This window comes from Vigna unguiculata, chromosome 3 (assembly GCF_004118075.2).
Source record: "Vigna unguiculata cultivar IT97K-499-35 chromosome 3, ASM411807v1, whole genome shotgun sequence".
Lineage (NCBI taxonomy): Eukaryota > Viridiplantae > Streptophyta > Magnoliopsida > Fabales > Fabaceae > Vigna > Vigna unguiculata.
In genome coordinates, this window is record NC_040281.1 from 62,274,660 (window position 1) to 62,291,678 (window position 17,019).

Here is a 17,019-nt window from a genome sequence, read left to right on the forward strand (position 1 = left end):
AATTTTTAGTCAAAGTTCAGGGACTAAAAACATACTTAACCCTTTTATTTTTGTGTTAATAATAAATTGGTTTTAATTTTTGGTTTATTGATTTAAAGAGTGGTGGTTCTAATAATGTGGGCTGCAACTTTTTCAAATGGTGGTGTTGATGAAAAGGATGAATGAGGCAGATTAATGATTTGGAAAAGGATGTCCACTTCAATTTCATCTTCCACTTCAACATCACTGTTCAGACCACTGGCATCCCCAATCTCTACTTCAGCAGCCTCTTCACGGGCCTCTACTTCACCACTGTGGTGGACAATAACATTGAACCTATCATCACTCATTGTCCTAAAGTAAATTAAACAGATAAAAAAGATGTATTATTAAGCATACCTTAACGCAATGGGGGACCACTGCTACAATCAATTACAAATAAAATAATGGAAACCATTACACCAACATCGACAACCGACAAACAAACCAACTAAAATAATACCCCACTGAACCCCACTTACAGACACAAACTACACAAAATCATGGAAGTAATTTAGAAGCCATGCAGAACATCACAACAATCAAAAGACAAACAAACCCAAAAATAGAATTACGAAAACCCTAACCCACGAGCAAGCACAACCCAGAAAACCCTGAACCCACTTACCTCGTTGATGATGATTAACTAAAAAATTGAAATGAAGAGTGCTACTGCAATCCAATGATGAAATAACAAGTATTAGCTGCTTCCTCTGCAAATTTGAACTCAAGAAAGACGAAGATAAAGAAATTTCTCTAATTGCAAAATTTCCCCTAAATTAAAAAAATTAACGTTAATTAGCTACCTGTACACTACACGTAACACACCCTAATACAAACCGTGCCACATGTACAATGTTCCGATAATGATTTAAACGACGTTACAGAAAAGGACCAAATAAAACACGAATTGCGAAAATGAGGACCATTCTAAACATTCGGTAAAAATGAGGACCATTTTAAACATTCTCTGAAAATGAGGACCATCCGCAACAAACACTACGAAAATGAGGACCAAAAAGGTATTTAAGCCTAAAAATTATAACTGATAATTATAGTAAATTCTTTATATTTAAAAGCATAACCTAAATTTGAATGGTGACTTAAAATTGATGTAACCTACAAAAAAATTTATTACAACAGTGTTATTATGAAAATTCAAATATGAGGATTTTGATGACTATCACTCTTTTTATTAATAGTGATTTTTGGTTATTAAAGATAAATAAAATTTAATTAAGAGAGTATAATTCTATGGGTTATAAATGATAAATCGTAATTCTTTATTTGTCCTTTGAACATAAAAGGTACTTAGGATCCTTACTAATAGTATACTTGAGTATCGAGAGAGTGAGGATATGCATAAAACTTAATAAAATTGTCATGTCACAGACGTATGCGTGAATTTAGTGGTCACATTTTTGTGATGAAAGCCATTATGATCTTGATATGAATAATAGGAATGTTGAAACAACAAAAATACAAGACAAAGATGGTGAAATGGGTTGTTCTAGCTTTAAGAACATTTCAAGCTCATGAAAGAAACACAAATGACTTTAGCCTAGTGTGATGAGACACATTTCCTCGTAATGAAGAAAGTGACGAGGTTTCAAGATTGTGTCAACTTGTTGCGGTTTAGTACAGATAGTGAATTCCCTCCCACATTCACAAAGAAATGACATCTGTGAAAATGGTCATGTGTGGAAGTTCCATTTATCATAATTCATTTTAATTTTTATCGAAATTTTTATGTTTTAAAATATTTAATAAATTGTAAAAATAGTATTATTGAGGAGACAACACAATATTGTTCTCTTATAATAAATACAAAAATTAATATTAGAAATTAAAAATAAGTAATAAATTAACAAAGTAATAATTGATAAGTTGTTGAATATAAAAAAAGATGGTAAAGTAGAGGAAAAAAATGAAAAAAATGTGAATAATAACGAAAAGTTCAAAGCAAACAAAAGTAGTTGATCGACCGCTCTTTGATTTCTCCGCCTCTTTCTTCTTCCTTCTCACTGTTCCTAACTCCCAACGGACTCCTCGAGGTTTCATTCACTCTCTTATACTCTTGTACTCTTTAGCTCTCTCAGATCTCGTTTTCTTCATACATCTACACTTCACCATTTCCATTTCCTTCTTCCTTCAAAATGCAATCCTCGCTTTCACTCTCGTTCTCTGCCACCTCCTCCTCCGCCGCCGCCGCCGTCTCCAGATCACGCCAGTCCTCCCACTTCCCCGAAGTCACGCCTCTCAATCTTCGCTTCTGCGGCTTGCGGCGTGAGGCATTTGATTCAGGTCTCTCTGCTTCTCTCAACCGCCGCCACTCCCACCTCCCTCGCAGCTCTCACTCCGCCGCAGTATCGGCCGCTCTCTCCACCAATGGCAGCCCTCCCAAGTCGTTTGACTACGATTTGCTCATTATCGGCGCCGGCGTTGGTGGCCACGGCGCCGCGCTTCATGCCGTCGAGAAGGTTCGATCTCGGAAAACATAAACACGTTCCAACTTGTTATTGCGAGATCCCTAGTCTGATAATCGAATTCGAAACTAAGTTACTAATCCGATATTTTATATGGTGACTATTCTTTATAAAATGAATCCAGAAATAGATAGCCGTTATGGAATGCCGATATTTGTTTAGCATTACATTTTTATGAGAAAGTTTTAACGGAATAACTGCAGGGTTTGAAAACCGCAATCGTGGAAGGAGATGTGGTGGGAGGGACATGTGTGAACAGAGGATGTGTTCCTTCAAAAGCTCTTTTGGCAGTGAGTGGTCGTATGCGAGAACTAAAGAGCGATCATCACTTGAAGTCCTTTGGCTTACAGGTAAGAGCGTTGTATTATGTGCGGATTGTTGTGCAATGATATAAGAGTAATGAATTTAATTTAAATGATTTTTGTATATCACATATAGAGGTGCATGGTAATGTGTGTAGAAGAAAATATGTTATGTATTGATAGGATAAAAATATTTTATTTTGTCATTCAATCACCAAGGTTGTTGACTTTGAGAATAATTATCTTTTACGGTCATACCACAGAATGGTTAACATTTTTATAATATCTGAAAGTCCTGTGAGCCCTGATCTATAATCGGTTGACAACAAGACTACTAAACTCTATCAATGTTATTATCACATGGCAGAAGTGTAGAGTAAGTTACATGATCATTTTGCTTTATTTTTTTCTCATTTTAGGTATCTGCGGCTGGGTATGACAGACAAGGAGTCGCTGATCATGCTAATAATCTTGCTTCGAAAATTCGTAACAATTTGACCAACTCAATGAAAGCGCTTGGAGTAGACATCCTTACTGGTTTTGGAACTATATTGGTAATGTGACATTGATATTATGCTGAGGTTTCTATGTTATTATAATTGTAAATATATAAATAAATATTAGTGTGGTCACTTACTTTGAGTTTGGAGTGTTTGAAAATAGGAAATTATTGGAATGAAATTGATTTAGAGATAAAATTCTTGCAGGGTCCTCAAAAGGTGAAAGTTGGCTCTTCAAACAAAGTAGTGACCGCTAAAAATATCATCATTGCTACCGGGTCTGTTCCTTTTGTACCGAAGGGCATTGAAGTTGATGGTACATATCAATGTTTTCCTTTCCTCATTCTAGTTTTACTGAATTCAGTGCTTTTTAGGCTTGCATTCCCGCTACAATAAAGTAGAAACTAGACTGCTATCGATGGAAAAAGGGGTGATCAATTGTAAGTTGGAGATACTCCTTTAATAGTAGCTGGTAGGATAATAGACTCTATTGAAATCTGCATAAAGAAAATCTTCAGTTTAGATGGATATTCTGATCTCAAATCTGAAAAGTCAATTCAGTGATTCATGCAGTCCTATCTGTACTCATTTTTTAGGGGAAGGGATATGGCCATCTTTGTTTTTTTTCAGAGGTAGCCTGCAACAATCATTATTTCTCTGGCAATTAAATATTTCACAAAGCTCCCCTCTGTATGCTAAACATAAGTATAGATATTCAATGTACAATTTAGCTTACATTTAATTTGAAATTTTAACATTTGTCCCATATTTATGTCATGAGTAAATCTTCTCCCGAATTTATGACACAAGTTTGAGGCTCACGTGTAAATTCAAACCTTGTACCTTTATATTTTTTTTCATCTCTCTAACCTTTATAAGATTTATTGGTATAATTACTTTTTAGTGAAACATCTCCTAAAATTTATCTTCAGGGAAGACTGTGATTACCAGTGACCATGCACTCAAACTGGAGTCTGTTCCTGATTGGATAGCAATTGTAGGAAGTGGGTATATTGGCCTTGAATTCAGTGATGTGTATACAGCACTTGGAAGTGAGGTAGCATATCTTTGTGATGCTTTTTCTTTCTTTTTTGATTACCTTTTGTTCTTGGGCAACATTTACAAATAATTGATCCCGTCATTTGAAATCAGAAAGATGTGGATGTGCTGTTAAATCATGTTGCACTTTATACTTTTTATTTGTCCAAACAGTTAAAAAATATTTACTCTTTATATTACTTCTTTATTTTTAAAATTTATGATCCCCAATTTGTCATTGAAGAGATACAGTAATAATTGGTATTCTGCAGGTTACTTTTGTAGAGGCTTTAGATCAACTTATGCCTGGATTTGATCCTGAAATTAGCAAGTTGGCTCAGAGGGTCCTTATAAATCCCCGGAATATTGATTATCATACTGGAGTTTTCGCAACGAAGGTAACTACATCTTGTAATATTTTATATAATTTTGTTTGGCTACTTTGACACGCTGCAGTCCTCATGTTTATTGTATATATAGATCACACCTGCAAGGGATGGAAAACCTGTCTCGATTGAACTTATTGATGCCAAAACTAAGGAGCCAAAGGAGACTTTAGAGGTAACTTAATCTTTTCTTGGAAGCTTTTCGGTTTATGTATATATTATTAATTGTTAACATTTTTCCCATACGAGGGAGAAAATTATTAATTGTTATTAGAACTTGGAAGAATATATATATAAAATGTTATATTGTTATTGTAACTTAGAATCTCTAACGGGTAGTTCTCATGTTTCATTATTTTTTATTGCATTCTAACTTAATTAATTCAATTAGAATTAGAAGTCTAAGTATAAATAGAAGCTAGTGCTTAGTATATATGTTATGATACACCATTTCGCTGTAGTATTGTCCGTGTTTCCCTACCTAAACCTCATAATTTCACCCCAGTGTGAAAGTAATCACTGGAATATGTCTGAACTCTTGAAGCAGTTGCATAATCCATATAAATTCACAAATGAGTTGGCCATAGCTTTGCACATTGCTTCTGCACTAAACCATGCAATAATATTCTGTTTCATATTTTTCCATGTGATAATATTATCTCCAATGGACAATGTACAAAAAGATGTGACAGGAAAAACCTGTTGGATAGTGTCAAAGCCTTGTAAAGAGGAGGTAAAGTAGAAAGTTTCTTTGAAAAAGGTAACATCTGCAACCATATAATGCCTTTTGGTGCTTGGAGAATAACATTGGTGCCCTTTCTGTAGACAAGATTTCTAAGAAAGACATATTTCACAGCTCGGGCTGATAGCTTATCCAAACTTGGTGATACATCATGAACAAAGCAAGTAGGACAAAAAACGTTAGGAGAAACATGATATAAAAGTTCATTTGGAAAAATTATAGAATGAGGAGTTTTATTTTCAAGAGAGGAGGAAAACATTTTGTTTATGAGAAAGCAGGAAGTAGCCTTAGGTCCATTTGCTAAAGTAATTAGATAAGGAAACTTTGAGGAGATATTGAGGGGAATAAGAAATCATTACCAGCGATGTGATCAAAAGAACCTTATCAATCAACCATGGGCCTTGATTATCCACATATTGAGAAAACAGGCCATTGAGGTACTAAGTGTAGAGTGGTTGGGCTTATCGGATCTGAGTTGAAGGTATTTATGATATTCATCTTCAGAAAGCTTGTGCTCAACTTTTTGACTTGGATACATTGACTGTTCTCTCAGGAAAAACCATGCAAGGAGTACCATGTTTCCTGAGTGTCCCATTTCTTATAACAAGAACATTGAGGTAAAAAACTCTTGCTGCCAAATCCACTTCAACTTTCACGTCCTCCTCTCCCCTGTCTAGACACCGTAGTAGATGATTCAATAGATTCAACAAAAATTTCATTCTTTTTAAGAGTAGGTATACATGTAATTAAACTTTCCATTCAAGGTATCTATGGCCAGTCAGAATTTGATCATAGGCATGATCAAAGTATGGATTCATAATAGTCCATAGAATCAAAACCACAAACACGATCATGTTTATGCTTTATTCCTTCCCATGAATTAGCTTCAAGGAACATCTTCAACTCTTCCAAGGTTGCTTTGGCTTGTGCCATGAAGGATGTTATGTCATCTCATCGTGCTCAGTTTGTTTAAGAGATGTCAACTTTTGGGCTGCATCGTGTAGACGTTCAACATCATTGGCAAAAAAGTTCATGGCCTTCTTTCAAAAATTGCAACAAGTCTTAAAAGGTCTGAAGGTTCCCAAAAAATATTGGGTTTCACATACTGCCATAACACAACAGAGAGTGAACCCACTAACTATTATTGACAGCAAAAGTAGCCCTAACTATGAGTTCACTGAAAAATTCTCGGTGGCTGCTGGTGGTGGACAGCAGAGCGGGACTGTACCTACTTTGATATCAACTTGATATATTGAAAGAGAAGTCACTTGCTGATATTGGCACTCAGCTGTATTTTATATACATACATATATATATATATATATATATATATATATATATATATATATATATATATATATATATATATAAGGAGCAATGGGCTCACTAACAGAAAAGAAAGCAGAGCAAACTGTTACTCTGGATGGCAGCAGGCTACAATTTAGATTAGGAGAGAAGAAAAAAACTTTTTACAATTACAAGAAGGATATGTAATATATTAGTTAAAGTCAAGATGTAAATTAACATATCATTGAGGGGGACCAAGGTGGGAGGTGATTCTCTATTTTGTGCATTTTCACTGATGAATCATATTATCTCAATAATGATCCTTGCGATTATGATTTCTTTACCATTTGAGTCATACTAATGGTGACTTATTTTGGTCTTGACTCATGCCAGCCCTATCCTTGTCCTAGTCATATTCTTACCCAATCTCTCAAACAATGTTTCTGGTTGTCTTGATTCTCAAAACAGGACCGTACTCACCAGTCCTACCGGAACTGGTCTCCTGTCAGGCTCAGCATAAAAGCGGTCGTGCACAAAATTGATACCAAACTGTTTGGTTCAAACGATCAAAACCTGGGAAAAAAATTGGTTCAACAAAAAGAAATGACAGTGTAACTTTTTTCCTTAATAAAATGAAAATCAACCTAAAATATTAGCCATTTTCTCTTTTATTCTACATATAAACTTATTATTAATAAATACTGCTGTATATTATTGAAATTTCAATTTAAGTATGATACACAAGTTTTATTTAAATTTTTTTAAATGTTAAGAATCTATAAATTTATGTTTTATTTTAGCTTTTAGCTTCATAAAATTTCGATCTTATGTATTTTTAATATTATTTTTGTGTATTTTTAATTATTAAAAATAATTTTATTAATATTGGCTCGACCCTGGTTTAATCCCGGTTGAACCATTAAACCTTGAAGCCGTGCTTTGATCGGTTTAATGACTGGTCTAGTTTTCAAAACATTGTTGGCCATAGATGCAATTACATGCACTGCATTATTTCTTAATTTTCTTTGGCCTGTTTCCTTCCGTAGATGCTATTATTATGTGTCACGGGTCACGACATTAATTTTTACTTTTTCTTTTTTGTGCATTTTTCCAGTGTATAAAGTTTAAAAAGTCGTCTAAGCTTTTAGCTTAAGCAAGAGTTTTTGGATATCTAGAAATATCTCATAATATCATTATTGTATCTTAAAAAATTGCAGACTATCTTAGATGATTACTTAGGATTAATTTTTTTTCATTATATTTTATGATCTGTTTCCTTAATTAATTAGGATTAGTATGTAACCAGCTGAAGATTGATCTCCCATTTCTTTTACCGGTATAATTAATTACTTCAGATTATTTACTAATTCTTGCCTTTGCTTTGCTACAGGTGGATGCTGCACTAATAGCAACTGGCAGGGCCCCATTCACACAAAATCTTGGATTGGAGAATGTAAGCAATTTTATCAGAGATGTTTTTTGGGATTAGGAGATTTTCTCTGACAAAGTAATCAAATACTTTTTGTAACTTGTACCTACAGATTGATGTCGTAACACAGCGTGGCTTTGTTCCCGTGGATGAGCGCATGCGTGTAATTGATGCAAATGGCAAACTGGTCTGTATCAATTTATCGAATTATCCCTCTCCGACTTATTGTTACTGACAGGATTTGGTATGACAGGTGCCGCATTTATTCTGCATTGGTGATGCAAATGGCAAGATGATGCTTGCTCATGCTGCCAGTGCGCAAGGAATTTCAGGTAAGTGGTAACTGATGTAATTTTTCCACAAGTTCTAGTTTTTGCTTCAATATCATTTGATGAAAAATTTGTCCAACAGTGGTTGAACAAGTTACTGGAAGAGATCATGTGCTGAATCATTTAAGCATCCCAGCTGCTTGTTTCACTCATCCAGAAATAAGCATGGTTGGGTTAACAGAGGTATATCATAATTTTGTTTTGTTTGATGTGTCATTCACCACAACATGTTATAATGAATGAGATATCTTTCATTTGTGGTTAAATTTCTCGCCATTCTTTTACCCTTTCATACTTTTTTCCCTTGTATTATTTATACAATATAATTATTATCTTTCATTTTGTGGTTGAATTTCTATCCATTCTTTTACCCTTTCATATTTTTTTCCCTTGCACTATTTATACAATATAATTATGGCTTGTAGTTCTTTACTTGTATTCTTATGTGTTGTGGTCAAACATAAAATCTACAGCCTCAAGCAAGGGAGAAAGGTGAAAAAGAGGGGTTTGAAGTAAGTGTTGCCAAAACAAGTTTTAAAGCAAACACAAAGGCCCTAGCAGAAAACGAAGGAGAGGGACTTGCCAAGGTTATAATTTTAATTTTTCCTCTTTTAATGCTATTCCCGTATAGAAAGCTTATAAAAGTTCTGAAATTTGCTGTCCAGCCCTCTACTAGTTACTTTAGAAGTGCCATACTTATTTCGTAACGAGACTTGTTCTACACATTCATTTTCTGTGGATGCATTTATGTATCTGTTCTCACCAACTTGACATTGCTAAATATCATTTATGCTTTCTTGCAGTTGATATACAGGCCTGACAATGGAGAGATACTGGGAGTTCATATTTTTGGTTTGCATGCAGCAGATCTCATCCATGAAGCATCCAATGCTATAGCATTAGGTACACGTATTCAGGTAAAATTTCTACCTTTGCTGTCATTTATGTATGTGCCTGGCATTTAGTTATCAATAATGGCCCTGAAGTCGACTCTTCCGTTGCTTGTTTGGTAAATTTCAAAAATTTCAACATTGTGGTACACTGCAGGACATAAAATTTGCAGTTCATGCACATCCAACTTTATCCGAGGTTCTTGATGAACTATTCAAATCAGCTAAGGTAAGCTAATCCTTAATATTTTCTATTCCATTCTAGCCAACTAAGACAATGACATAGTTTGTGTGAGTTAATTAATGGTTGCGAGTTTTTCTTTTGATTTAAACATAACACAAGATCTGGGAAAAGGGTTGGGGGGTTAATAATACGGAGTTAAGAGTTGAAACATAGAACATACACCTTCAGACTTGCACAGACAGCTAGTTTATTATGGCAGGTGTATTAATACGTGCCATTTTATATTACTGAGGCAGGTTAAAGCACAAGCTTCTAGCCCAGTAAGTGAACCAGTTGCAGTCTAATCTTCCCAAACAAAGTATAAAATTTTGAAGAAATTTACTTGTACTAGGGACTTCCAAATTACAATGCATCTTCAGCAGGAAGACAACACATTCAGAATCCTGTAAAAGAGGGGAACAGTTGGAGGAGGGAGATCAATAATGACCTGATAATAGATGAACGCCCAAGAATACATGTTCTGGTTTCTTTTCTACTTGCGATTCTCAGTGCCTGTAAAAGATACTTATCTTAATTATTGTAGCATTTTTTAAACTAGTTTGCTTCATCTAATTATAGTCAATGAAAAAACCATTTTGAGAACTGCATATTTTTTTAGTGCTTCTAGCTTTGCACCGAATCCGTGTGTACCATTGTCAGTTTTCCTTCAAAGATGTTGATGAAATTATGCTCGTTGACACATTCACCACGTAAAGACTGCAATTGGTTATTGTCATCGGTATCGGGCTGTCTATTTATTTATATTGCGTATGATATGATGCAATGACAAATAATTCCTTTTCAAGTGTCCTTTAAAGTTTTTTTTTTGAGAAATTAAGAAATGCAATATTTTTTTACTTTAATAAAATATTTAGATTTTCGATTTTACCCTTTTCATCATTGTTTTACTATTACTAAATACATATTATATCTACACTAATAGTAAAAATACATAATATTATCTTGAACTTTGTAAATGTAAATTAAATAAAATAATTCTTTTTTAAATGCCATACATATAGTGAAACAGTGAGAGTAAGTTTTTGAGGAAGATAATATTAACATACACTGGAGACACATTTATATTATTTAAAAACTTATTTTTTTCATCTAAACGAAGACTTATTTTTTTCAACAAATTTAAATAAAAACTAAATTTGATTATAAATTGTATATAGTTATTATTGAAATGATATCATTATTATAATTGGTCCAAACACACTCAACTACTCTGATTTGAGATAAATCATTAACTTTCTCCCCATTCAGTTATTCATTTGTAGCTTGTTAGAAGTTGTTCGTGATATTCAACTATAGAAGTCTTGCTTAATAATCCCAAAATACCAGATTAAGAATAAAAGAGAAAGAAAACATTTAAATACATATGTTATTTAGGCATTTGAAATATTGAATAGCTAAATCGTTAAGTTTCTCTCAGTTGACTGAGTAGGGCTATGAACTCCCTTATATTTTTTAATTCTTATGGATAAAAAAAATTACAAAATCATTTTAAAATGCCCAAATGCTCCCTCTCTTTAATAACATTTGATCTCTAAAAAAAATTTAAACAGAATACTACCCCCTTATATTCAAATATGAGAAAAAGTCTTAAATATAAGAAAGTTTTAATTTCCTAGATCTCATTCAATAATACTATTTCAAAAATTATTATTAAACTCACACTATTCTTAATAGATATAATTTAAGAGTAATTTATAAAAATTATCTTTATTGAATGAAATAAAATATTAACGAATTTAAATACTATTCTAAATATGTGATTGTAGTTATTTTTGCTTGTAATTGAATGATACCAGTAATATTTAAAGTAGTTGCCTGGGAAACAAAAACAAATCCTAAGCGACACTAATTATCAACAAAGCATTACTTTTGTAAACATTGTATAAAAAAAATGCAAAGGGTCAAGTACTTGCAACTTTCAAATGTGTACGGACTTTATTTACTTTGCAATCTAATAACAAGAATACAAGCGATAATTTGCATAAATAATAAAAATTATAAGTTCAATGACAGGGGACACTGATCAGAAAAGATATTTACGGAATCATACAGAAAATACATTTGCCCCAATCGTAACAAGTTTTCTTTTTTAATTCCTCAGCCCCGATTACCATTTCTCAAGCTTCAAAGATAATTATTACAAATAGATAATTAATATTAAGAGTAGATAATTAACGTGGCCTTCAAATTATTTTTCCCTTCTATTTGCCATTTAACAAAAGCTAACAAAAAATGTTCACAGTTTTGAGAGATTAACTATTTCAAAGTCTATTGAAACTGTTAGCGACTACAAAAAACCTTTTATAGTCATTTCTTCACAAAATTAATAGTTTACTCAAAAAAATTGCATTTCTTCTGATACATTTTACTGCAGTATTTTCTGAAGGATTAGCAATATCACATATTTAAGTCTTGATCACAATTTTAAGTAAAACATAAAGCGTTGGTTGGTTGAAGTCTTGATCATTGGTTTTGTTTATTCCACACCAGAACAATCTTTTAATGTAAATACAAGAGACTAATTAAAATAACCATAATTATAATGACTAGTGTACACATAAAAGTTTTTTAATTACAAGAATGGCATAAAACATAAGAGATCATGATAAAACTACGATCAAAATTACATAGACTAATGGATGACGTGTCTTAGAAACACCAAGGATTTGGCATCGGTTTTCAGTACTGGAAAAATTATGCGCGATAAAAAAATACATGAATAACTAAATCGAGCCTAACAAACTTATTAAAAATTATACTTAAAAATCTTCGCATAGTTCAAAAGCTTTTGAAATTATCAAAACAAATACACTCCAAATGAAAAAAAAGTTGTTCAACTTCACTACAGTAATATCCTGGATTTAATGGTTAATCATTTGCTATCATACCACTCTTGGCCCCTGGTTCAAGAGTGGAATCAAACTAAAATAGCAGCAAAAAAAGACTTCACTAGACTATGTTCAGAGATATCTGACCTAAAAAGTAATCTCCATAACAATAATCAACTTCTTGAGTAAACGAAAAATCCGATCTTTCCGACTACCTAGATGAAATTTTATAGACATAAACGCAATTGAAATATGAAAACATAACACAGAGACAGCTTAAAATGAACGATTCTTTCCTTAGCTTTATGATAACAATGTCAACTAGTAATGAACTTGACAAAAAATTCATCATCAACCTACGAATAATCAAACTCCTTGACTATATGCAAAATATTACCACTAACATGCATACAATCAAAGGTAAACATTCTATAGCGGTTACCGAAAGCATAAGCAACTAAACAATAATCCATTGATAAAATTTGAAAGGTCTTATAACAAAAACAAGCAAAGATGCTATAAGAGTAAGTACTGCATTCTCTGGATTAAATGAACTCATAAAAATGACTATACTAATAAGGATAAATTTGACACAAAACACACCGGGCTCGGATAATAAATCAAAGGAGATAATCATCATAGCCCCATCTTAGAGTGACACTTTACTCTTCTTCAGAGGCTGTTTCACCGCTCTTCTTGTTATGCTTCCTCGCGTACCTCTGGTTCCTCAAAAACTTGGGATCCATCTACAGTTATTGCCAGCGAGAAACCATTCAAACAAATAAAAATCACATTTTTTTTTGCATAAAATGTGAATTATTCGAAACTACTTTATCGCAACTCAATAAAGAAAGAAAAACCCATAATAGAAGAAGAGGAGAGTACCCCTTTGGTGGAAGTGTGGCGATGCCTCTTTGGCTTTTTGATGCCATTCTTGTGGGCCTTGTAGGACTGGTTGTGAGCGGTGTGGTTCTTCGACTTTGCCATCTCTGCAATTCAATGAAAAACAAGTTACACAACGAAGAGAGAACATAAAAAGAGTAAACACATTCAAATGAAATCGAAGAGATCGAACCCTAATCGTGAAGATCCGGTTGCGCTAGGGTTTTCTGCGGAACAGAACTCATTGGGAAGAATATATAGCTATATATGTTACCACCATCTGAGGCAAAACCCTAGGACTTTCACTGAAATGACGATAATACCCTTGCTTATCGGAAGTGGCGTGGGTTGCTGTAAAGGGAGACATGGGCTTTCGGCCCATGATAACAAGATTCTTGAGGCCCAATTATTAAACATAAAATTGATTTGAATGCTTTGTGAAATAGTTGAGAGTTAATATTAACAAATACATTTTCTGTTTTTTTAGTTTTTAATTTATAATTCTATCGAATAACTCACATCTCTATTAATTTTATTCTTCAAATAATTTAATAGTTCATTAAAATAATTGATTTAGTGTAATTTTTTTAATTAATTAACAAATTTGATTGAATCCAATGAGTTATGTTTTAATAGTTTTTGAGTAATCAAATAGATATACTCCCTTGGTCATTGTAATTATAAATTTTTCTTGGAATATTTAATGGAGTCATACTCATAATGTTATTTTATAATAATAAGTATGTGTGTTGTTGCATAGAATGAAAATAACAGTCACAGTAGAGAAGTTGTTTAGAGGAATGGGTCCCTCCCTGTGTGTTCTTAGTTAGATGTGGTGTTTGGAAGAAAAAAAGAAAAAGAAAAAAGAGGAGCATTCCTACCACATGCGTTTGAACCGCTGAATTGAATTAATTGCCTAAAAAGACAATCAATCTAAGACTTGGTTTGGTGGGATCTAGGTTAGCTTCCCTTCTCCTCTTCGATCTGGGACTTCTCGATTCTCCCCCAACACCGACACAACACCTACATCTGCAATTCAAGCATGTTCCTCTTCGACTGGTTCTATGGCATTCTAGCTTCCCTCGGCCTTTGGCAGAAAGAAGCCAAGATTCTCTTCCTCGGTCTCGATAATGCCGGAAAGACTACCCTCCTTCACATGCTCAAAGACGAGGTTTCTCTTCCCTAACGTCAGATACCCTTTTATTTTTTCTAATTTTTTTTTCTTTACTGAAAAAAGTTTCTATCTTTTTGATGCAATTGCAGAGATTAGTTCAGCACCAGCCAACCCAACACCCCACTTCGGAGGAATTGAGCATTGGAAAGATCAAGTTTAAGGCTTTTGATTTGGGGGGTCATCAAGTTGCCCGTAGAGTCTGGAAGGACTATTATGCCAAGGTCAATGTCTTCAATCATTTTGGGCTATCAATTTCGGATTTTCTACCTTTTCATTGATAAATTCTTGTGATACGCAAAAGTTTATGGGTTTTTTCAGTTTCTTACAAGCGAGACTTGGTAGTGCCTTGTAATAAAAATTAGACCTACTTTGATATCATTTGTGCCCCCTGCTATTAATATAGTTAGTGCATTGTCCTTGTTAGTGCCTTAGGACTATTTGCTTTCAGTTGGAATTGGATGTGTAGATTTGTGATTTCTCTTTTCAAATCTTGATATTTTGCTTCTGGAAAATGGTACTTCTTTTGTGCTTCTGAAGAAAAGGGGTAGATTTTATTTAGGTGGCCAGTGGGCATTTGTTCTCACTCTGTCACCAATCACTCCCCCCGCTATACATGTGCATGTTTTTCAAATGTTTCCGGCTAATTTCATAGTGAAGTTTTGCTTTCTGTTGGATGTGATAGAACATTGTTCTTCTTGTTTGATTCTTGGTCAAACGTTTCCTCTCTTCCTAAATGGAAGGTCTTTGGACTTGCCGACTTGTTGATGTTTTGTAGATCCACCAGTGGCTGTAGGGTTGGCTTTTTCATTCTTGTTTACTTCCTATTTGATGTGCCTGCTAGCTTTTTATAACGAGTAGCTTTGGCTCTACTCTACATTCCTGTCATATTTTGCTGATGCACTGTTGCTGTTCTGAAACACTTCAAACTTCTTACTTTATATCAGATCATGGCTTCCTACAACTTTGTCTCCTCTTGTTTAAGATATATTGTAATTTTTTAACTCCACTTACATCTGACTTGATTTTCATATGTGTTCACTGATTTAGATTTCGAATTGTATTCATGATCTGATTCATGAGAGCTAAATATCGATTGTGAAAATAAATTTTACAGATAACACTTCTTTCAACGTTGTAGGGTGTGCTTTACTAGTATATTTCCTGACATGTCTAACATAGTCCAGATGATTTAGAAAGAAAAGAGCACACAGAGAAAAGTTTTATAAATCTCTGAAAGAGCTAGAGTAGATGCATCTATTCAATTTAAGAAGTAGCGCAAACATCTAAATTGATGCATTCTCCTAGCCGTGAAGGCACAGAGATATTCAATAAGATAAGCATGAAATCAGTTTGATGGTCATCACCTATCAACGTTCCCAATTCAAGTATGTATTTTTGTTTCAGAATTTTTTTCTGCAAGTGTGTCATGCATGGCTAGTTTCCATTGAGCTATAACTTATTGATGATGGTGATTTCCTACTTTCTTCATCAACGGCTGTTTAATGTGCAATGACAGAATGGTGCTTAGAATTATTTGAAAATGCTTTCGAATTGACAATCACTTTGCTTTTCAGGTGGATGCAGTAGTTTACCTGGTTGATGCCTATGACAAAGAGAGGTTCACAGAATCAAAGAAGGAGCTTGATGCCTTGCTTTCGGACGAATCATTGGCAAATGTTCCATTTCTTGTGCTAGGGAACAAGATTGACATTCCATATGCTGCATCAGAAGAAGAGCTACGTTATCATCTGGGTCTGACCAATTTCACCACAGGGAAGGGGAAGGTGAACCTCACAGAGTCCAACCTTCGGCCTCTGGAAGTGTTCATGTGCAGCATTGTCCGCAAAATGGGATATGGAGATGGCTTCCAGTGGGTGTCTCAGTACATTAAGTAGATTCTGTCATCGTTTCCCCCTTTCTTTGATCTACTAGCACAGTCTGCAGTTACATCAGAAGAGGTTTTATCTTTGTTTTTGCTTTTGATGATTTCATTTTCATTGGATTATTTGATACAACTGCAGTGATGTTATGTGTCACAATTTGTATCTTTAGAAGTTTTCTCTTGTCGGGGGATATTTTCTGTCTCAAACACTGGATTCTGTTGTAGGGACTATGTATGATTTTAAGGAACACAGTAATAAATCTGGCGATGTCTTCTTCCACATTTTTTTCCAACGCATTTCTCTAGTCTCTTTCTCTTGTGATCTGATGATGATGTTTGACAAATATGAAAATAGAGAGAAAGTGCCTCTGAATAGCTTTGTGCATGTCTTATGGTAAGGACTTAGAATTAGAAATGGATATAGAAAAAAACATTGTTAATACTGTAGTCTTGGAAATTAAATTATTTGAAAACGAGTAAATTGATAAAAAGAAAAAAAACTCAACTATTTTTGTTGATGTATTTATAAATCGTGAAGAAATTGCACACATATTACATAGCGATAACATGTTATTGTAATGTCTTGTGCAATGATTTTGTAA

At 33.8% G+C, this 17,019-nt stretch overlaps 3 protein-coding genes across 3 annotated transcripts; 2 read left to right on the top strand and 1 right to left on the bottom strand.

Annotated features, from left to right (window-relative positions):
* The first annotated feature begins 1,979 nt into the window (after positions 1-1,979).
* LOC114175599 (dihydrolipoyl dehydrogenase 1, chloroplastic-like) lies at positions 1,980-10,366 on the top strand. The gene is made up of 15 exons (XM_028060359.1): positions 1,980-2,498; positions 2,708-2,854; positions 3,226-3,360; positions 3,514-3,622; positions 4,239-4,363; positions 4,617-4,742; positions 4,825-4,905; positions 8,150-8,212; positions 8,301-8,375; positions 8,442-8,520; positions 8,600-8,700; positions 8,991-9,104; positions 9,321-9,434; positions 9,565-9,636; positions 9,888-10,366. Exons 1-15 carry the CDS (start codon positions 2,175-2,177, stop codon positions 9,933-9,935), a joined length of 1,713 nt encoding a protein of 570 aa, XP_027916160.1. The 5' UTR covers positions 1,980-2,174; the 3' UTR covers positions 9,936-10,366.
* A 2,563-nt stretch (positions 10,367-12,929) lies between these two features.
* On the bottom strand, positions 12,930-13,667 carry LOC114176787 (60S ribosomal protein L29-1). Its single transcript, XM_028061947.1, has 3 exons — positions 13,555-13,667; positions 13,365-13,468; positions 12,930-13,225 (listed from the first exon to the last, which is right to left on the bottom strand). The coding sequence occupies exons 2-3, from the start codon at positions 13,464-13,466 to the stop codon at positions 13,142-13,144; spliced, it is 186 nt and encodes a 61-aa protein (XP_027917748.1). The 5' UTR covers positions 13,467-13,468; positions 13,555-13,667; the 3' UTR covers positions 12,930-13,141.
* Positions 13,668-14,161: 494 nt separating this feature from the next.
* On the top strand, positions 14,162-16,699 carry LOC114179435 (GTP-binding protein SAR1A-like). Its single transcript, XM_028065778.1, has 3 exons — positions 14,162-14,532; positions 14,625-14,756; positions 16,110-16,699. Exons 1-3 carry the CDS (start codon positions 14,404-14,406, stop codon positions 16,428-16,430), a joined length of 582 nt encoding a protein of 193 aa, XP_027921579.1. The 5' UTR covers positions 14,162-14,403; the 3' UTR covers positions 16,431-16,699.
* The last annotated feature ends 320 nt before the right edge of the window (positions 16,700-17,019 follow it).